The sequence below is a fragment of the Stenella coeruleoalba genome (assembly GCF_951394435.1).
Source record: "Stenella coeruleoalba genome assembly, chromosome: 15".
Classification (NCBI taxonomy): domain Eukaryota; kingdom Metazoa; phylum Chordata; class Mammalia; order Artiodactyla; family Delphinidae; genus Stenella; species Stenella coeruleoalba.
The window spans coordinates 61184897-61205183 of record NC_137161.1 but is presented as its reverse complement, the minus strand read 5'-3'; the positions used below and the strand labels follow the sequence as shown (position 1 = coordinate 61205183).

At 42.0% G+C, this 20287-nt stretch overlaps 1 protein-coding gene across 1 annotated transcript in view; it reads left to right on the top strand.

The window, feature by feature from the left end:
• PARN (poly(A)-specific ribonuclease) overlaps positions 1 to 19649 on the top strand; it is a 168348-nt gene extending 148699 nt beyond the window's left edge. The window contains exons 23-24 of the mRNA XM_079944221.1: positions 2453 to 2646; positions 18101 to 19649. Of these exons, the coding sequence (XP_079800347.1) occupies positions 2453 to 2646; positions 18101 to 18153 (247 nt within the window). The 3' untranslated portion in view covers positions 18154 to 19649. The remainder of the gene's footprint in view (positions 1 to 2452; positions 2647 to 18100) is intronic.
• The last annotated feature ends 638 nt before the right edge of the window (positions 19650 to 20287 follow it).

The following is a 20287-nucleotide window of genomic DNA, read 5'->3' as shown; positions in this document are numbered from 1 at the left end:
CAGCGTTCTTAATCCCCTCTCCTCGTGCACCAGGAAACAAAAAGGGAAGAAAAAGTCTCTTGCCTCTTCGGCAGGTCCAGACTTTTCCCCAGACTCCCTCCCGGCTAGCCGCGGTGCACTAACGCCCTGCAGGCTGTGTTCACGCCGCCAACCTCAGTCCTCTCCCGGCGCTCCGACAGAAGCCAGAGCCTCAGCTCCCAGCCCCGCCCGCCCTGGCGGGCGAGCAGACAAGCCTCTCGGCTGGTGAGTGCCGGTCGGCCCCGATCCTCTGCGCTGGAATCTCTCCGCTTTGCCCTCCGCACCCCTGTTGCTGTGCTCTCCTCCGCGGCTCCCAAGCTCCCCCACTCTGCCACCCGCAGTCTCCGCCGCCGAAGCTCCCCCACTCCGCCACCCGAAATCTCCGCCGCGAAGGGGCTTCCTAGTGTGTGGACACTTTTCCTCCTTCACAGCTCTCTCCCGCTGGTGCAGGACCCGTCCCTATCCTTTTGTCTCTGTTTATTTTTTTCTTTTGCCCTAACCAGGTACGTGGGGGGTTCCTTGCCTTTTGGGAGGTCTGAGGTCTTCTGCCAGCGTTCAGTGGGTGCTCCGTAGGAGTTGTTCCACGCGTAGATGTATTTCTGGTGTATCTGTGGGGAGGAAGGTGATCTCCGCGTCTTACTCTTCCGCCATCTTCCTGGAAGTCCCCTAGCATGAATTTCTAATAACTCTCCCCCCAAAATACTACCTTTGGTATTCTCCTTTTCTTCATATCCCCTCAATAAAAGATGTTTCCAAAAGCTGCATATAACACAGGTGAAGAGATGACAGCGGGAGGCTGGCCAGCCAGGCTTAACAGGCCATCTGCTCTGAGCTCTCTCTGTTCTGCTTCCTATGGCTTCTGAGCACCACCACCTTCTTCACATGAGTGAGGAAGTAAGGAACAGGGAAGAGTAACATTGCAGAACTTGAATCATCGGGTAGCCCGAGTTTTTTGTTTTTGTTCTTGTTTTTTAATTTGGCTGCGCCGGGTCTTAGTTGCGGCAGGCAGGCTCCTTAGCTGTGGCATGCGAACCCTTAGTTGCGGCATGCGTGTGGGATGTAGTTCCCTGACCAGGGATCGAACCCTGCCACCAGCATTGGGAGCGCAGAGTCTTAACTACTGGACCACCAGGGAAGTCCCCCAAGTTTTTGATATGTAACATTTTAAAGCGTTCACTTCGGGACTTTGCTGGTGGCACAGTGGTTAAGAATCCGCCTGCCATTGCAGGGGACACGTGTTTGAGCCCCTGGTCCAGGAAGATCCCAAATGCCATGGAGCAACTAAGCCCGTGCACCACAGCTACTGAGCCTGCACTCTACAGCTCGCAATCCACAACTACTGAGCCCACGTGCCACAACTACTGAGCCCATGTGCCACAACTACTGAAGCCCGGATGCCTAGAGCCCATGCTCCACACGAAGCCACCGCAATGAGAAGCCTGCGCACTGCAATGAAGAGTAGCCCCCACTTGCCACAACTAGAGAAAAAGCCCACTCACAGCAACCAAGACCCAATGCAGCCAAAAATAAAGTAAATAAATAAATATATTTAAAAATAAAATAAAGCGTTCACTTCCTAGGGAGGGCTGACACAGGAGCTTGCTCATGTTCTCTCTCTCTCCCTCTCCGCACCCCACTCTGTGCCTGAATGGCCTCCCTTAGGGGGAATGACTAGATTCTTTATGCTTTTCATAACGTGGGGGCTATAAAAAAAAAACCTGTTTATAAGACTCATTTAGAGGAGACAGGACTCACACTGGCCCTGTGGTCTCTGTTATTATCAAGTTCTGATTCAGGGAACATATTTTCTTAAGGAAAATCAGGACATGTAATCTGATCTAATTCAACATGTCAGATCCTATAAAGCTTTTAAAATGAAGCCAGGTTTAATTATAATCTTGACAAGTCACCTTTTTGGAATGGAAGAGAATTATATGAAGGTGGGGTATACCTTTTAAGTGTTCAAATGCACGAGCGGTGTGACAGCCGGCAGACTCAAGAATTCTCCTGCTCTACTGTGTATCCATCAGGCAGCATGCAAGTAACAATGCTGTCTTGTGATTTAATGTAATCCAGACTGTTATTTTGTTATGGTTGCTCTACTATTCTACTCTTCTGTTAGGGTAACTCTATCAAAATAAAGACCAGGAATTTTCTTAAAATTTTTTTCTTTTAAACACTATGAACAGCTTAGATTTGTGTATATCTGTGCACAAGCCTGGTGTAGAAGTTTCTTCTGAATAAGCTTGTTGTGGGTAAACTTTCAGACTTCAGTTCACAGTAAGGTCTTTAACTTGCACCTCCAGGCAGCAGCTACCCATGTTGTTTGATTGCTAGTTAAGTGTTAATAGAATTAAGAGTGTTAAAATATTTTTATAGGTTTAGTCTTCCACTTACTCTCAACACCTTTCATGTTGTTCCACTTGCATTTCAGTCTCACAGCCACCAGCACAGTAGGAAAGAGAAATCTGAGTCCCAGTCAAGCAGAAGGTGTCCTGGAGGCCAGAGTATCAGGGGAGATTTCTGACACTGAGCTTGAGCAGACAGATCCCTGTGCAGAATCCCTCTCAGAGGGAAGGAAAAAGGCCAAGAAATTAAAAAGGATGAAGAAGGACCTTTCTCCGACAGGTGTGTATTGAATCTCACTAAGGTTCTAGAGCTGTGTCTTCTTTAATGTTCTAGAAACTCTTATTTGGGGGGAGAGATTATAGCAGGGCTTCAGTCGATAACAAAGCCCATGTAGCCTAAAACGGGACCAGATGTTTTTCAGATCATTTTAATTTAATTTGAGGAATCTCCGAAAAGCCCTGGCTCTTGATAGAGTGAGGCTTGGTGGGGGCCTCCTTGTTAAAGATGGTTAAGTCTGTTTTGGTAACCTTCTCTCTGTCCTCCACGGTTTAGAGGCTTTGCTGATGTATGTAAAGTCACCTCAATATTTTAAATGTATATGTGAATTTGCACAGAGGCCTACTCCTACATGTGTTATTTTCAGTAGCAGAGTTTTCACTGTTCCCAGTAAAACCCCAGGCCACCTGAATTTCTCTCGTAAGCAGAATTATGTAAGGAGTAAAAGAAACGGGAAATGAACACATGTTGTATGCCTACTGTGTGCTAGACACTGGAGCCTTCTCTTTCCTGATTGAATTTCATTCTCACAACAGCCCTGACATAGGGACTCATCCTTGTTTTAGTGATGCAGAAGTCTGGACTCAGAGAGGTGAAGAAATGTGCAGGTCCAGGTAGCTAGTAAGAGCAGAATGAGAAGGTGAGCCAAGTCCCGTATCCTCTCTGTCCTCCAGACATGCTGTGGAGGCCCCATGAGCTAACCCAGCCCATGGTGCACAGACCCTCAGCAGGACCCGAGTACCAGGCAAGGAAGGGGCTTGCTGGGAAGCCAGCATCTGTGAAACGCCCTGCTCAGGAGATTGGGCCAGAACCTGGTCAGCTAGCAGACATGGTGACAGAAATTACAGCCACTGCTGACCAGGTTTGCTGATGACCCTGCACTGCACTTCATGCTTTTTTTTTTTTTATCTTTATTTTTTCTGTTTTTTTTAAACGAATTTATTTTTTATACAGCAGGTTCTTATTAATTATCTATTTTATACATATTAGTGTATATATTTCAATCCCAATCTCCCAATTCATCACACCCTGCTTTCCCCCCTTGGTGTCCATACATTTGTTCTCTACATCTGTGTCTCTACTTATGCTTTGCAAACCGGTTCGTCTGTACCATTTTTCTAGATTACACAAATGTGCGTTAATATATGATATTTGTTTTTCTCTTTCTAACTTACTTCACTCTGTATGACAGTCTCTAGGTCCATCCATGTCTCTACAAATGACCCAATTTTGTTCCTTTTTATGGTGGAGTAATATTCCATTGTATATATGTACCACATCTTTTTTATCCATTCATCTGTCGATGGGCATTTAGGTTGCTTCCATGACTTGGCTACTGTAAATAGTGCTGCAGTGAACACTGGGGCGCATGTGTCTTTTTGAATTATGGTTTTCTCAGGGTATATGTCCAGTAATGGGATTGCTGTGTCATATGGTAATTCTATTTTTAGTTTTTTAAGGAACCTCTCTTTAGTGGCTGTATCTATTTACATTCCCACCAACAGTGCAAGAGGGTTCCCTTTTCTCCACACCCTCTCCAGCTTTTGTTGTTTGTAGATTTTCTGATGATGCCCATTCTAACCAGCGTGAGGTGATACCTCATTGTAGTTTTGATTTGCATTTCTCTAATAATTAGTGATGTTGAGCAGATTTTCATGTGCCTCTTGGCCATCTGTATGTCTTCTTTAGAGAAATGTCTATTTAGGTCTTCTGCCCACTTTTTGATTGGGCTGTTTGTTTTTTAAATATTGAGCTGCATGAGCTGTTTATATATTTTGGAGATTAATCCTTTGTCCGTTGATTCGTTTGCAAATATTTTCTCCCATTCTGAGGGTTGTCTTTTCGTCTTGTTTGTAGTTTCCTTTGCTGTGCAGAAGCTTTTAAGTTCCATTAGGACCCATTTGTTTATTTTTGTTTATTTCCATTACTCTAGGAGGTGGGTCAAAGAAGATCTTGCTGTGATTTATGTCAAAGTATGTTCTTCCCATGTTTTCCTCTAAGAGTTTTATATTGTCCAGTCTTACATTTAGGTTTTTAATCCATTTTGAGTTTATTTTTGTGTATGGTGTTAGGGAGTGTCCTAATTTCATTCTTTTACATGTCGTTCAGTTTCCCCAGCACCACTTATTGAAGAGACTGTCTTTTCTCCATTGTATATCCTTGCCTGCTTTGTATAGATTAGTTGACCACAGGTGCATGGGTTTATCTCTGGACTTTCTATCCTGTTCCATTGATCTATATTTCTGTTTTTGTGCCAGTACCCTATTGTCTTGATTACTGTAGCTTTGTAGTATAGTCTGAAGTCAGGGAGTCTGATTCCTCCAGCTCTGTTTTTTTCCCTCAAGACTGCTTTGGCTATTCAGGGTCTTTTGTGTCTCCATTACAAATTTTAAGATTTTTTTGTTCTAGTTCTGTAAAAGTGCCATTGGTAATTTGATAGGGATTGCATTGAATCTGTAGATTGCTTTGGGTAGTATAGTCATGTTCACAATATTGATTTTTCTAAGAACATGGTATATCTCTCCATCTGTTTGTGTCATCTTTGACTTCTTTCATCAGTGTCTTATAGTTTTCTGAGTATGGGTCTTTTACCTCCTTAGGTAGGTTTATTCCTAGGTATTTTATTCTTTTTGTTGCAATGGTAAGTGGGAGTGTTTCCTAAATTTCTCTTTCTGATCTTTCATTGTTAGTGTATAGGTTAGTGTATAGTGCATAGATTTCTGTGCATTAATTTTGTATCCTGCAACTTTACCAGATTCATTGATTAGCTCTAGTAGTTTTCTGGTAGTATTTTTAGGATTATCTATATATAATATTATGTCATCTGCAAACAGTGACAGTTTTATTTCGTCTTTTCCAATTTGTATTCCTTTTATTTCTTTTTCTTCTCTGATTGCCATGGCTAGGACTTCCAAAACTATGTTGAATAGTAGTGGCAAGAGTGGACATCCTTGTCTTGTTTCTGATCTTAGAGGAAATGCTTTCAGTTTATCACCATTGAGAATGATGTTTGCTGTAGGTTTGTCATATATGGCCTTTATTGTGTTCAGGTAGGTTCCCTCTATCCCCACTTTCTGGAGAGTTTTTTTGGTCATAAATGGGTGTTGAATTTTGTCAAAAGCTTTTTCTGCCTCTATTGAGATGATCATATGGTTTTTATTCTTCAGTTTGTTAATATGGTGTATCACATTGATTGATTTGCGTATATTGAAGAATCCTTGCATCCCTAGGAAAAATCCCACTTGATCATGGTGTATGACCCTTTTAATGTGTTGTTGGATTCTGTTTGCTAGTATTTTGTTGAGGAGTTTTGCATCTATATTCATCAATGATATTGGTCTGTAATTTTCTTTTTCTGTAGTATTTTTGTCTAGTTTTGGTATCAGGGTGATGGTGGCCTCATAGAATGAGTTTGGGAGTGTCCCTTCCTCTGCAGTTTTTGGAAGAGTTTGAGAATGATGGGTGTTAGCTCTTCTCTAAATGTTTGATAGAATTCACCTGTGAAGCCACCTGGTCCTGGACTTTTGTTTGTTGGAAGATTTTTAATCACAGTTTCAATTTCATTACTTGTGATTGGTCTGTTCATATTTTCTATTTCTTCCTTGTTCACTCTTGGAAGGTTATACCTTCCTAAGAATTTGTCCATTTCTTCCAGGTTGTCCATTTTGTTAGCATAGGGCTGCTTGTAGTAGTCTCTTACAATGCTTTGTATTTCTGTGGTATCTGTTGTAACTTCTCCTTTTTCATTTCTAATTTTATTGATTTGAGTTCTCTATCTCTTGATGAGTCTGGCTAAAGGTTTATGAATTTTGTTTATCTTCTCAAAGAACCAGGTTTTAGTTTTATTGATCTTTGCAATTGTTTTCTTTGTTTCTATTTCATTTATTTCTGCTCTGATCTTTACGATTTCTTTCCTTCTGCTAACTTTGGGTTTTGTTTGTTCTTCTTTCTCTAGTTCCTTTAGGTGTAAGGTTAGATTGTTTATTTGAGATATTTCTTGTTTCTTGAGGTAGGATTGTATTGCTATAAACTTCCCTCTTAAAAGTGCTTTTGCTGCATCCCATAGGTTTTGGATCATCATGTTTTCATTGTCATTTGTCTCTAGGTATTTTTTGATTTCTCTTTGATTTCTTCAGTGATATCTTGGTTATTTAGTAATGTATTGTTTATTGTTTAGCTTCCATATGTTTATGTTTTTTATGGTTTTTTCTCTGTAATTTATTTCTAATCTCATAGCGTTTTGGTCAGAAAAGATGCTTGATGTGATTTCAGTTTTCTTAAATTTATGAAGGCTTGATTTTTGACCCAAGATGTGATCTATCCTGGAGAATGTTCCGTGTGCACTTGAGAAGAAAGTGTAATCACTGTTTTCGGATGGAATGTCCTATAAATATCAATTAAATCTATCTGGTCTGTTGTGTCATTTAAAGCTTGTGTTTCCTTATTAATTTTCTGTGTGGATGATCTATCCATTGGTGTAAGTGACGTGTTAAAGTCCCCCACTATTACTGTGTTACTGTCGGTTTCCTCTTTTATAGCTGTTAGCAGTTGTCTTATGTATTGAGGTGCTCCTATGTTGGGTGCATATATATTTATAATTGTTATATCTTCTTCTTGGATTGATCCCTTGATCATTATGTAGTGTCCTTCCTTGTCTCTTGTAACATTCTTTATTTTAAAGTCTGTTTTGTCTGATGTGAGTATTGCTACTCCAGCTTTCTTTTGTTTTCCATTTGCATGGAGTATCTTTTTCTATTCCCTCACTTTCAGTCTGTATGTGTCCCTAGGTCTGAAGTGGGTCTCTTGTAGACAACATATATATGAGTCTTGTTTTTGTATCCATTCAGTGAGCCTGTGTCTTTTCGTTGGAGCATTTAATCCATTCCCATTTAAGGTAATTATCAATATGTATGTTCCTATTACCATTTTCTTAATTGTTTTGGGTTTGTTTTTGTAGGTCCTTTTCTTCTCTTGTGTTTCCCACTTAGAGAAGTTCCTTTAGCATTTGTTGTAAAGCTGGTTTGGTGGTGCTGAATTCTCTTAGCTTTTGCTTGTCTGTAAAGCAGTTGCTTTCTCCGTTGAATCTGAATGAGATCCTTGCCAGGTAAAGTAATCTTGGTTGTAGGTTCTTCCCTTTCATCACTTTAAATATATCATGCCACTCCCTTCTGGCTTGTAGTTTCTGCTGAGAAATCAGCTGTTAACCTTATGGGAGTTCCCTTGCATGTTATTTGTCGTTTTCCCTTGTTGCTTTTAATAATTTTTCTTTGTCTTTAATTTTTGTCAGTTTGATTACTATGTGTCTCGGCATGTTTCTCCTTAGGTTTATCCTGCCTGGGACTCTTTGTGCTTCCTGGACTTGGGCAGCTCTTTCCTTTCCCATGTTAGGGAAGTTTTCCACTATAATCTCTTCAAATATTTTTTTTGAGTCCTTTCTTTCTCTCTTCTCTTTCTGAGACCCCTATAATGCAAATGTTGGTGTGTTTAATGTTGTCCCAGAGGTCTCTTAGGCCGTCTTCATTTCTTTTCATCCTTTTTTCTTTACTCTGTTCCATAGCATTGAATTCCACCATTCTGTCTTCCAGGTTTGTTGTTCTTTAATTCTTCTAGGTCTTTGTTAAACATTTCTTGCATCCTCTCCATCTTTGCCTCCATTCTTTTTCCGAGGTCCTGCATCATCTTCACTATCATTATTCTGAACTCTTTTTCTGGAAGGTTGCCTATCTCCACTTCATTTAGTTGTTTTTCTGCGGTTTTATCTTGTTCCTTCATCTGGTATATAGTCCTCTGCCTTTTCATTTTGTATGTCTTTCTGTGAATGTGGTTTTCTTTCCACAGGCTGCAGGATTGTGGGTCTTCTTGCTTCTGCTCTCTCCCCTAAAAATATGGACTCTTAGAGCCTTCGCCTCTTCTCTGACATAGGAGCCTACATCACATGTGAAGGCAACCACTCCACCATCCTGAGTTCCTTAGATGTGGCATGTTCGGATCCTATCTTTATTTTTTTTAATTAATTTTTATTAGAGTATAGTTGCTTTACAATGTTGTGTTAGTTTCCGCTATACAGCAAAGTGATTCAGTTACACATATACATATATCCCCTCTTTTTTAGATTTCCTTCCCATTTAGGTCACCACAGAGCACTGAGTAAAGTTCCCTGTGCTATACAGTAGGTTCTCATTAGTTATGTATTTTATACATAGTAGTGTATATATGTCAATCCCAATCTCCCAATTCATCCACCCCCCCACCCCTGCACTTCGTGCTTGATGGAAATGCTTTCGTTTAAATCTCTGAAGTAGGCATGATGGTCCATTTTACAATTAAGAAAACTGACGCCTGAGAAAAGGCAGTGTCTTCTGCAAGTGATGTTGAGAAAACTGGAAAGCTGCATGTAAATCAGTGAAGTTAGAAGACTCCCTCACAAAAATAAATTCAAAATAGCTTAAAGACTTAAATATAAGACATGACACCATAAAATTCCTAGAAGAGAACATAGGCAAAACATTCTCTGGCATAAATCGTAGCCATGTTTTCTTAGGTCAGTCTCCCAAGGCAGTAGAAATAAAAAGAAAAATAAACAAATGGGATCTAATCAAACTTACAAGCTTTTGTACAGCAAAGGAAACTATAAAGAAAATGAAAAGACAACCTCCAGAATGGGAGAAAATATTTGCAAATGATGCGTCCAACAAGGGCTTAATTTCCCAAATATACAAACAGCTCATGCAACTCAACAACAACAACAACAAAAAACAGTACAATCAACAAATGGGCAGAAGTCCTAAGTAGACGTTTCTCCAAAGAAGACATGCAGATGGCCAACAGGCACATGAAAAGATGCTCAGTATCACTAATTATTAGAGAAATGCAAATCAAAACTACAATGAGGTATCACCTCATACTGGTCAGAATAGCCATCATTAAACATCTACAAATAACAAATGCTGGAGAGGGTGTGGAGAAAAGGGAACCCTCCTACACTGTTGGTGGGAATGTAAATTGGTACAGCCACTATGTAAAACCATATGGAGGTTCCTTAAAAAACTAAAAATAGAACTACCATATGATCCAGCAATCCCTCTCCTGGGCATATATCTGGAGAAAACTCTAATTCGAAAAGATATGTGCACCCCAGTGTTCATAGCAGCACTGTTTACAGTAGCCAAGACATGGAAGTACCCTAAATGTCCATCAACAGATGAATGGAAAGAAGATGTGGTACATGTATACAATGGAATACTACTAAGTCATAAAAAAAGAACGAAATAATGCCATTTGCAGCAACATGGATGGACCTAGAAATTATCATACTAAGTGAAGTAAGTCAGAAAGAGAAAGACAAATACCATGTGATATCACTTACATGTGGAATCTAAAATATGATACAAATGAACTTATTTGCAAAACAGAAACAGACTCACAGACATAGAAAAAAAATTTATGGTTACCAAAGGGGAAAGGGTGTGGAGGAGGGATAAATTAGGAGTTTGGGATTATCAAATCCAAACTACTATATGTAAAATAGGTAAACAAGGTCATATTGTGTATCACAGGGAACTATATTCAATATCCTGTAATAAACCATAGTGGAAAAGAATATGAAAAAGAATATATATATAAATGAATCATTTTGCTGCACACCAGAAATTAACACGACATTGTAAATCAACTACACTTCGATAAAAAAAAATTAAAGAAAGAAAAGAAAAGGAGTGAGGAAACAGCGGAGGCCTGAAGGTTATGTGACTTGCCCAAGATCACAGAGCCCTTAAGTCAGGCCTGCAATAAAGTGAGTACCTTTTAGCACAGTTACGTGATGAGGGGGATGCCTGCAAGCCAAAATTACTCTTCTCCTTTATCTTGCTTCCTGATAGTCACCCCTGTTAGTGGAACCAACAGTCAAATCAAAGGATGGGAGTGGAAGCCTGGAACTTGATTCACACTCAAGCCAAGAATCCATTGTGTTTCAGTTAATTCCTCTTTTTACATGTGGCTCGATCTGCCTGCAGGGCGTTTTCTGAATCTCATTGATATGAATGAAATCAAAGAAGCAGCAAAAATGTCACAGATGCCTTTTATACATTATGCTAAAGCTTAACTTTAACTGAAAACTTAAACTCTTGTTTGAAGTCTGGGTCGTGTATTTTAACTGTCTCTTGAATCTGTGAGTCTCCCTTTCCCTCATTTAGGTATTAGAGAAGTTTTTAATCTGTAACATACTTAGTCTTCATCTTTGATAACTTGTTGCCACTGCCGCATTGTACCTGCTTCACAAATCTTAAATATTAAATGTTAGCATGACTTTCAGAGCTCACCCCAAGCATGTTGTGGGGCGGGGCACTTTTCCCCTCTTGTATAGCTTTCCTTCACATCATTCTCTTTAATTTTTTCACTTATCTGTTACTTCTCAGGGACAGGATTTTAGGTTTTTTCCCTTCTATCTCAGCACAGTCTCAAAGGTATTAAAATACCTAATAATAGATTGCATCAGTAGATTAGCTCCTTTTATAACTTTCATCGTTTTAAGTGAAAACTTTCTATGAGTTATTTGGGGTTTTGAATTTATAATACCATCATTAAAATAGTTTTTTTTTCCCTCCCATTGACAGTAAAGCTGTCACTGCCACAAGATTTGAGCTAAAAAAAAAAAAAAAGATAGGTTTTTGTACTTCTTTGTCAATCCAGCTAAAAAAAGAGAAGCATCTTGACAACTTTTAATTGAATCAGAGAACTTGAGATCATTGAGTTTTCTTCTGGAGCACCATTCACTAAGACCTTCTGACGCAAGGCTGGAAGTTTCCTGGATCCTCTTTAGCAGGTTTGTTTTAAGCATGTAGTCCTAATAGTATCAGCTGGATGTAGGTCAAGATATCGGGTGCTGGACTTGGTAAGTCATATGATTTTGATTGCTCATTTACTTTAAGGAGGTCCTAAAATGAGCAACAGTACAAAGTTCGGACTCTAAAGGGTCTGTATGAATCTCCCAAAGGTTCAGAGAATCCCAGGGCCTGGATTGATGTCGGCCAGAACTGGATTAGAGTGTCTGGTACAGTGTGGCTCCGTCTGTCCTGCACAGATGGGTTCTAAGGCATCTAGCCTGAGCGTTCCTACTGGGGATGTTATCTTGACAGGTGCTCAGATGATTCACTAGGGTGCGTTGGTTGCCCAGTACACTGCTAGTGAAGGCATGAAAAACATAAAAGACAGCATTCCACCTGTAGGAAATGTTCTGTTTTCCGAGGGGAAAGTAGCAAAAAGTACGGCCATAGAATATCATGTACCGTAGCAATCCCGGGACACTGATGCTCGATAAATCCCACACAAAACAGTGTCATTTTTCTTAGTTACACAATTTAGTATCAAAGATACACTAAGAGTTAAGTACTGGACACCTTCCAAGATAACAAAATGACTTAAGTTATAGAAGAAATAACCATTTATTGAGTTGATATTATATACCGGACATTGTGCTAGGAACGTCCTTTATGGTCTAGTCGTTATAAAAACCAAGTAAGGTGTAGATATCATTATATCTAATTTATAGAGAGGAAACCAAGGCTCACAGAATCACAAATATGCAAAGTCAAATACAGCTGTTATTGGGGGTGGCGGGGAGGGCTGTCTGATCCAGAGCAAAGGCCTTGTACCACTCTGGAAAATGTGAAGTTTATCCAAACTTTAGAGGAAACAAAGGATTCTTTGCAAAGGTGAATATTTCTGGCATCTGTTCTAGATCAGAAACAACTACCAACCTGGATTTTCTTGTGATGAAGTCATGCAGTAAAAGTCCGAGACATTATTCTCTTTTGGAGCTTTTTATGTACATGTTATGTACTTAGTAAATATTTCTCGTAACTGTAGTTGTTTCTATCCTATTTTCAGGAAGCAAATGTATAATATAAATCCCCTCCCTTTATATTTATTGCAGTTAGTGTAGATTGGTAATGCTGTCTGCTTTCCACTGGGGCATTCAAGGTATATTCTTCATTGGTATATAAAGGAAACAGCTCTGTGTGCCATTTATGCTGGAGTAAACTGTCCAAGAAATGTTCCCCAGATAGTAATGGATGGGTGTCCACAGCGCACTTGCTCTTGCTGAGTAAGTGAATTGTGTTCCAGTGGCCTGATGCTGACGAGACTGGCCAGTCTCAAAATAAAGATGGACTGTCCACTAGCCAGAGGCTCCGGCAGTGCCTGTTAGACAGTGTTCACGGAACAGGGCCGAGCTGTGGACTGTTCCTGGTGACTTTTTGTCACATGATAGAGTTGTTCCAAGTTTCCTTTCCACTTTACATTTAAAATCCAACACAGGGCTTCCCTGGTGGCACAGTGGTTAAGAATCCACCTGCCAGTGCAGGGGACACGGGTTCGAGCCCTGGTCTGGGAAGATCCCACATGCGGTGGAGTAACTAAGCCCATGTGCCACAACTGCTGAGCCCACGCTCTAGAGCCTGCAAGCCACAACTACTGAGCCCGCGTACCACAACCACTGAAGCCCACGCGCCTGGAGCCCGTGCTCAACAAGAGAAGCCACCGCAATTAGAAGCCCGTGCACCGCAATGAAGAGTAGCCCCCGCTCGCCGCAACGAGAGAAAAGCCTGCAACGAAGACCCAACGCAGCCAAAAATAAAATAAATTTATTAAAAAAAGAAAAACCCAACACATTAGAGCCTTACATGGTTTCCAAGAGCCGCAGGTTTTATTGTAGTCTTGACTAATCTGCTGAACCTTTCCAGTTTAAACCCCTAGGGTTACAGTATAAAAGTAGGGAGTCTACCTAGAACAGCGGTCTCCTTGTGCTGTTGGAGGTCTCCTGAAGTGAGGAACACGATCTGCAGTTGGTGCTATCGGTCACTTGAGCGGCCAGGCTAGGGATGTCAAACGACCTCCCAAAGAACTTTTTAATTCCTCAATTAAAATGCAGATTTCAGCCTAACTGAGGAGTGTGCTGCCCTGTGGGGCGGCACACTCCCTGCGCCTCCCTCTTCCTCCAGGCATACCTCGGGGGCTCCCCACACACCATCCAGGGGAGCCCTGCTTTCTTGGTGTGGATACCACCCCACGACCAGGCCCTTTGGAGCACTTCCTACTTAAAAACTCCTGTATGGCACCCCAGAGGATCTTGCCCTATACAGAATTCCACTCTGTAGGAAACGGTAGGACGGCAGATTTCCAGTGTGCTGTGTAGTTTTTCAGATTCACGTGAGGGAAGAGCTGTCTTAGCTCAGAGTTTCTCCCTTTCAACTCTAGTTAGATGAAAGGTAAATCAGCAGAAACAATCACCCTTTGTGTTTACCACTTTTTAGTTTCTTTTGTTGTTTCTGTTAACAAAAATAATGTGCTCACTGTGAAAATCAGTAAAATGAAGGAAGCTAGAAAGAACATTAAACCCTAGTTACCTGATACTCTGTTAACAAGTATTTTACTCTATCTTTTTTTTTTTTTTTTAATTTGCGTTACGCGGGCCTCTCACTGTTGTGGCCTCTCCCATTGCGGAGCACAGGCTCCAGACGCGCAGGCTCAGCGGCCATGGCTCACGGACCTAGCCGCTCCGCGGCATGTGGGATCTTCCCGGACCAGGGCACGAACCCGTGTCCCCTGCATCGGCAGGCGGACTCTCAACCACTGCGCCACCAGGGAAGCCCCTGCCTATCGTTTTTATACATAGTTGGCATCATACTCTGTATGTCGTTTAGTATCTTGTTTTCCCCCCATTTAAAAAAAAAAACTCTTGGTCAAATAATTTTAATTATCAGCATAATATTGCATATTAAAATCTGTTGGATTTTTTTAAAACAACATTCCTCATACCTTTTGCAGGGTCAGCTTTATTAAGATACAGTTTACATACAATATGTCATTACTTTTAGGTGTACAAGTTGATGAATTTTGACAAATATGTACAGTCAAATAACCATCACTGTGCTCAAGAAATAGAACAGTTATTCCAGAAGATTCCCTCGTGCCCCTTTGCAATCAGCCCCTTCCCATCCATAGATCCCAGCAGCTGCTGATCTGCTTTCTATTCCTGTAATTTTGCTTTTTTCAGAAGGTCATTTAAATGGAATCATTCAATAAGTAAGCCCTTGAGTCTTGCACTTAGCTTAACACATTTGACGTTTGTCTGTGTTCTTGCCCATGTCACTGGCTCATTCCTTCTTTCTGCTGAGTAGCAGTCCATTTTATGGACATATCACTGTTCATTTATCCATTTTGCCTGTTGACATTTAGGTTGTTAGCAACTAAGAATCTAGCAGATATAAACATTTGTGTATAAGTTTTTGTGCGAACTAAGTGTTCATTTCTTTGGGAAAATACCTAAGGCTGGAATTACTGAGTCGTGTGGTAAGTGTATGTTTAATTTTATAAGAACCTGGCACGCTGTTTTCCAAAGTGGCTGCAGCATTTTGCATTCCCACCAGCCGGGCATGAGGGCTTAGTGGCTCTGTACCTTCACCAGTGTTGGTATTGTCCTTTTTGCCATTCTAGTGGTATGTACTGGTATCTCATTATGGCTTTGGTTTGAATTTCCCTAATGACTAATGATGTTAAGTATCTTTTTATTTGATTATTTGTCCATTTAAATCTCTTTAATGAAATGTTTGTTCAAATCTTTTGCTCATTTTTTCATTGGGCTGTTTGTTTTCTCCTTATTCAGTTTTAAGAGTTCTTATGTATTCTTACGTATTCAGGATACAGGTCCTTATGGGTGTTCTACAAATTCTTCCAGACTGTGCTTTTCTTTTCATTCTCTTAACAGTATCTTTCAATAGTAGAAGTTTTAAATTTTAACGAAATCCAATTTATCAATCTTTTTCCCTTGGATTATGCCTTTGTTGTCATATCTAAGAAATCTTTGCCTTACTCGATTGCAGAGATCTTCTCTTGTGTTTTCTTCTAGAAGTTTTCCAGTTTTAGGTTTTACATGCAGACATACAATCCATTTAGAGTTAATCTTTGTATGTGATGCAAGGTATGGCCCATCGTAGCAGGAGGCAGATGTCCTGAAGTATCTATTTAAAAAGAAGGATTGTTCCTGAATAATTCTTTGCACTCTAGTAACTAAACAGGGCTGTGAAAGTGAGTTCGCCGGAAAACCGACCATAGCTCTTTGTCCGTTAGCTTTGAGACAGATCCTTCAACGGTCTACAGCTCTCCCTTTCTGGAAGGTGCTAGGACAAACACCAGCAGTGGCGTCCAGCTCCCCTCTGGTCTGGGTCTCCTTTACATGGTTTGTAAAGTTCTGTTTCCTCCGTACACATCATTCTTGCTCAGCAGCTGCGCATTTTAGGCAGCTCTCTGACTGCAGGCTGTTGGCTTCCTGGGCAGCCACCACGTTCAGTGTTGGGCCACCTTATCCCTAAGGGAAGGGGCCTAACGTGCATTAAAAACTTGCTCTAGGGCTTCCCTGGTGGCGCAGTGGTTGAGAGTCCGCCTGCCGATGCAGGGGACGCGGGTTTGTGCCCCCGTCCGGGAAGATCCCACATGCCGCGGAGCGGCTGGGCCCATGAGCCATGGCCGCTGAGCCTGCGTGTCCGGAGCCTGTGCTCCGCAACTGGAGAGGTCACAACAGTGAGAGGCCCGCGTACTGCAAAGAAAAAAAAAAGAAAAAAAAAAAAACTTGCTCTGTGCCAGGAACCTGGCTGAATCTCAGAAGTCCTGGGTGGCATAAAGTAGCATCGAGTCCATCTTATAGATGAGGCACTGAGAGTTGCTTGGAGTCTTACAGCTAGTGAGATGGTCAGGCCAGACTTGCCTCACTTCACAGCTTTTGCTTATTCTGTTATTTCTCACTAGCTCATCACAGAGTCGCTCCTGTGCGTTTGATGGCGTACCACCAGACTCACATATACTCCCGTCCAGCTAACCACGGGTGCGATTATAAATATGACAACGCTGTTGCTTTTAGCCATTTATCTTTTTTCCTCTCAGCTAGTTTTAATTTATTTCAGCTCCCCACATTTGGCGTTGTGGCTTTTACCTTTAGAATGGCAGATTGGCTGCTGTAATATTTCTTTGATATGTGAATTGTAAAAATGCCCTTATTGATGTTTATTTTCCTCCCTACAATTAGGTGTTGTGTGAATGTGTGGTGGAGGAGGGGTCAGGCTGGTTTCAGTCTTATCATGGGCCGTCTGTAGTATTTAGTTGCTCTGGGGAGGGGAGTGTTTGTGTTTGTGTTTTGTTTCATTTTTCAATAACCTTTATTCCTTTTCTAACTGGATCATGGCACTCTTTGTCACATGGACCATCTCCTGCCCATCTTCACTTCTCAGGAGCAGTCCGAAGAGATGCATGTGCAACACAGCCACGAGACTTGGGGCAGAACACTTCAAATGACCCCTCGCCTGCTCTTCTTATCCTGTCTGTCTGGACTTCATCTCAATAAATGAGCAGAAGTGGGAATTCTCACTCTAGTGGAATTCCCTGTGTTATTTCATGTGTTTGGACCTAGTTACCTTTAGGCATTCCTGTCACTGGCAGTAGCCACTGCCAGCCGAGCGAGTTCCCCTCTGTTTTTAGAAGTTACTCTCCACTTCAGGCATCATCACAGACCTCCCCCCTTTTGAACTCTTGGTGTGTTAGCGGCTGGGGCTGGCTTTGCCCTTTTCCCTGCCAGCCCTGCTCTAGGGCTTAAATAATGCATGATACCACGGGTATGGGAATGCCCGGTCGTGCATTTTCCATCGTGAACACGCTGTTTCCTGACTTAATTCCCATTCACTCGGATCTGGACATTTGTGGTCCAGGCCCTGACCCAGTGCTGCTGCTGCTGTTGCAGAAAGTAGCTGAATGCAGAAGGGCTTCTAACTTCGGGGTGAAACTGTTTGTAACGGAAGAGACCCTTCAGTCCGAGAAGACTGTAGCCAGTGTTGCTGAAATTGGAAAAAGCTACAAGCTGCTTTTGCCCCTTTTGGGATCTCTGAACTCCCACTGGTAGGCTTCCCGCCACTGTCTAGCTGCCAGCCCCTGATATTTCTCATCTGGGTGCCGGTCACCACGGCACAGAGGAACCCAGCCACCTTGGTGCTGCGGAAGGATCCGGACCCCATCTCAGCCACTCGCTAGATGTCTTGTATCTGTAAAATGGGGATATTGGTACCCCTGAACTGGGCTTTTATGAAGATTAAATGAACTAAGTGCCCAGCATGCTGGCTAGCAAAGAATACAGAGTGTGTTCTCACTGAGAGATACTGTCACTCCTGTAAAATCAAGAGAGGCACCCAAGCAGGGAGGCACTTCCTCGGCCCTGCCGTGATGTTTCCGCAGTGTGGCCTCTGTTTGCCGGGCACTGCTCTCCATAGGCAAGGCCCACCCGTGGACTCTCTCCACTTGTGGCCGTGCCACCGCCCGGCCCTGGCCCTGATCAAAGCTGTCTTTGCAGCTGGTCTTTTTGTTTTCCCCCCCGGGGTGGTCCTCTCCTTGTTCACCTTGTTTTGTCCTCTCCCACCAGGAAGCATCTCGGACAGCTCAGCCAAGCTCTTTGAGGTCCCTGACACGTGGTAACCAAGACCTGAGTGGAACAAACCGCTGGTGCTGTTGCTGAGAAGGAAAGAAGCAGCCGGCATTTTTGGAAGCCATACTGTGTTTAACTGAATCCAATGTGGTGCAGGAGGGGTTTGAAACCAAGTGTGTGTCTCCTGAAAAATCCCAGTTTTTATCGTCAAGGCTGTGTTCCGTCCTCTTTAGCATCACCTGTCTGCTGGCGCTCAGCATGTCGTTGGCTGTCATGTGTACGTGATTAACCAGGTCATTACTTGTTGCTCATGTGAAACCCTTCCTGTCATGAATCTGTGTTTAAGAATCCACCTGATGGGGAAGGTTGGCCGTGAGATTTCACAGAAAGAGCCGACACTCTTAGGTGCTGTGATCCTGATTTGGGGTTGCACTCTTTCCTGCTTTGAGAGGTTCTCATCCACCATCTCATGCTCAGTCCTGGGGGCAGCCCCAGCGCGTGGGTATGTCTCCCAGTAGAGAATTCGGTTGTGTCTGCCTGCTTTCCACCATCGCTGCGTGAAAATATGAGGCTCTCAAGCTTGTTTTCCCAGTAGGAAAATCTCTACCGCTGTCAACACCTGCCTTGACCTTTGGGGCATATTTATTTAGAGTTTTCCCCCTAAGATATGAGTTTCTCATGGTGGAGTGTACGAGTGAAAAGTTAATTTCTGTTTTCCCATGTAGCGCTGCTTTCAGTTTTCGTTATCTTAGCCTGGTGTCTTCTCTGTTTGGTGGCATCTGGGGGTGAGGTGGCGTGTGTGCATGTGTGTGAAATCATGACAAATCGACACCCTGTACCAGCCCTTTCTCTGTTGAAACAGGTCACAACAGGGACAGAATCTCGTGGATCTGCTTCAGTAGATCTGCTTCATATAGATCATTGTTAGATATTTAACATTTTTGTATCGTGGAAATAAAAATGAAAAATGTATTTCCAAAAGATGAAAATTAAAGAAATTTTCATAGGATTTTGTTTTTTTCCTTTCTCTTCTTTTATAAGTGAATGACATACTTAATCTCTACGTAGACATATTTCTCTCTAAAGATCACCCTTGAAAAAGCCCTGTAAGTCACTAAGCCTGTTGCTTATGGTTTTCTCTTTTTTCTTTTTTAACCTCTAACCCTTTCACCTGCCTTGATGTGTCAGATGCCTGGTGCTGGAGTGGAGCCCGTGGTAAATGGTGTAGGAGGGGCTGCATCTTTTTCTGGTGGGAAGGATCTGAGTTGTTACAGGTCTGATGAGAATCCCAGGTGTCGTGGGAATTCAGATTTGTAAAACATTTTCCCCAATTAAGGGCCTCTTAACATCTTCCCTTCCCCCTCCCCCTTGTCCCCAAAGTTACAAACCCAGACTTGGCACGAGAAGCTCCCACCCCTGCTCAACGCGGTCGCCAGGCACAGCCCAGTGGGAAAGTGTGACAGGAGGGTAAAGACAAAGGAGGGGGTTAGAGGGCGCTGCTGGACTCTCCTGAGTCATTAAAGCCTACGGGTAGAAACAGGTAGTACCTGACACTTTTTTAAAAAATTTTTTTAACGTCTTTATTGGAGTATAATTGCTTTACAATGGTGTGTTAGTTTCTGCTTTATAACAAAGTGAATCAGTTATACATATACATATGTTCCCGTATCTCTTCCCGCTTGCGTCTCCCTCCCTCCCACCCTCCCTATCCCACCCCTCTAGGTGGTCACAAAGCACCGAGCTGATCTCCCTGTGCTATGCGGCTGCTTCCCACTAGCTAGCTATTTTATGTTTCGTAGTGTATATATGTCCATGCCACTCTCTCACTTTGTCACAGCTTACCCTTCCCACTCCCCATATCCTCAAGTCCATTCTCTAGTAGGTCTGTGTCTTTATTCCCGTCTTACCCCTAGGTTCTTCATGACCTTTTTTTTTTTCTTAGATTCCATATATATATATATATATATATATATATATATATATATATATATATATATATATATGTTAGCATACGGTATTTGTTTTTCTCTTTCTGACTTATTTCACTCTGCATGACAGACTCTAGGTCCATCCACCTCACTACAAATAACTCAATTTCGTTTCTTTTTATGGTTGAGTAATATTCCATTGTATACATGTGCCACATCTTCTTTATCCATTCATCTGTTGATGGACACTTTGGTT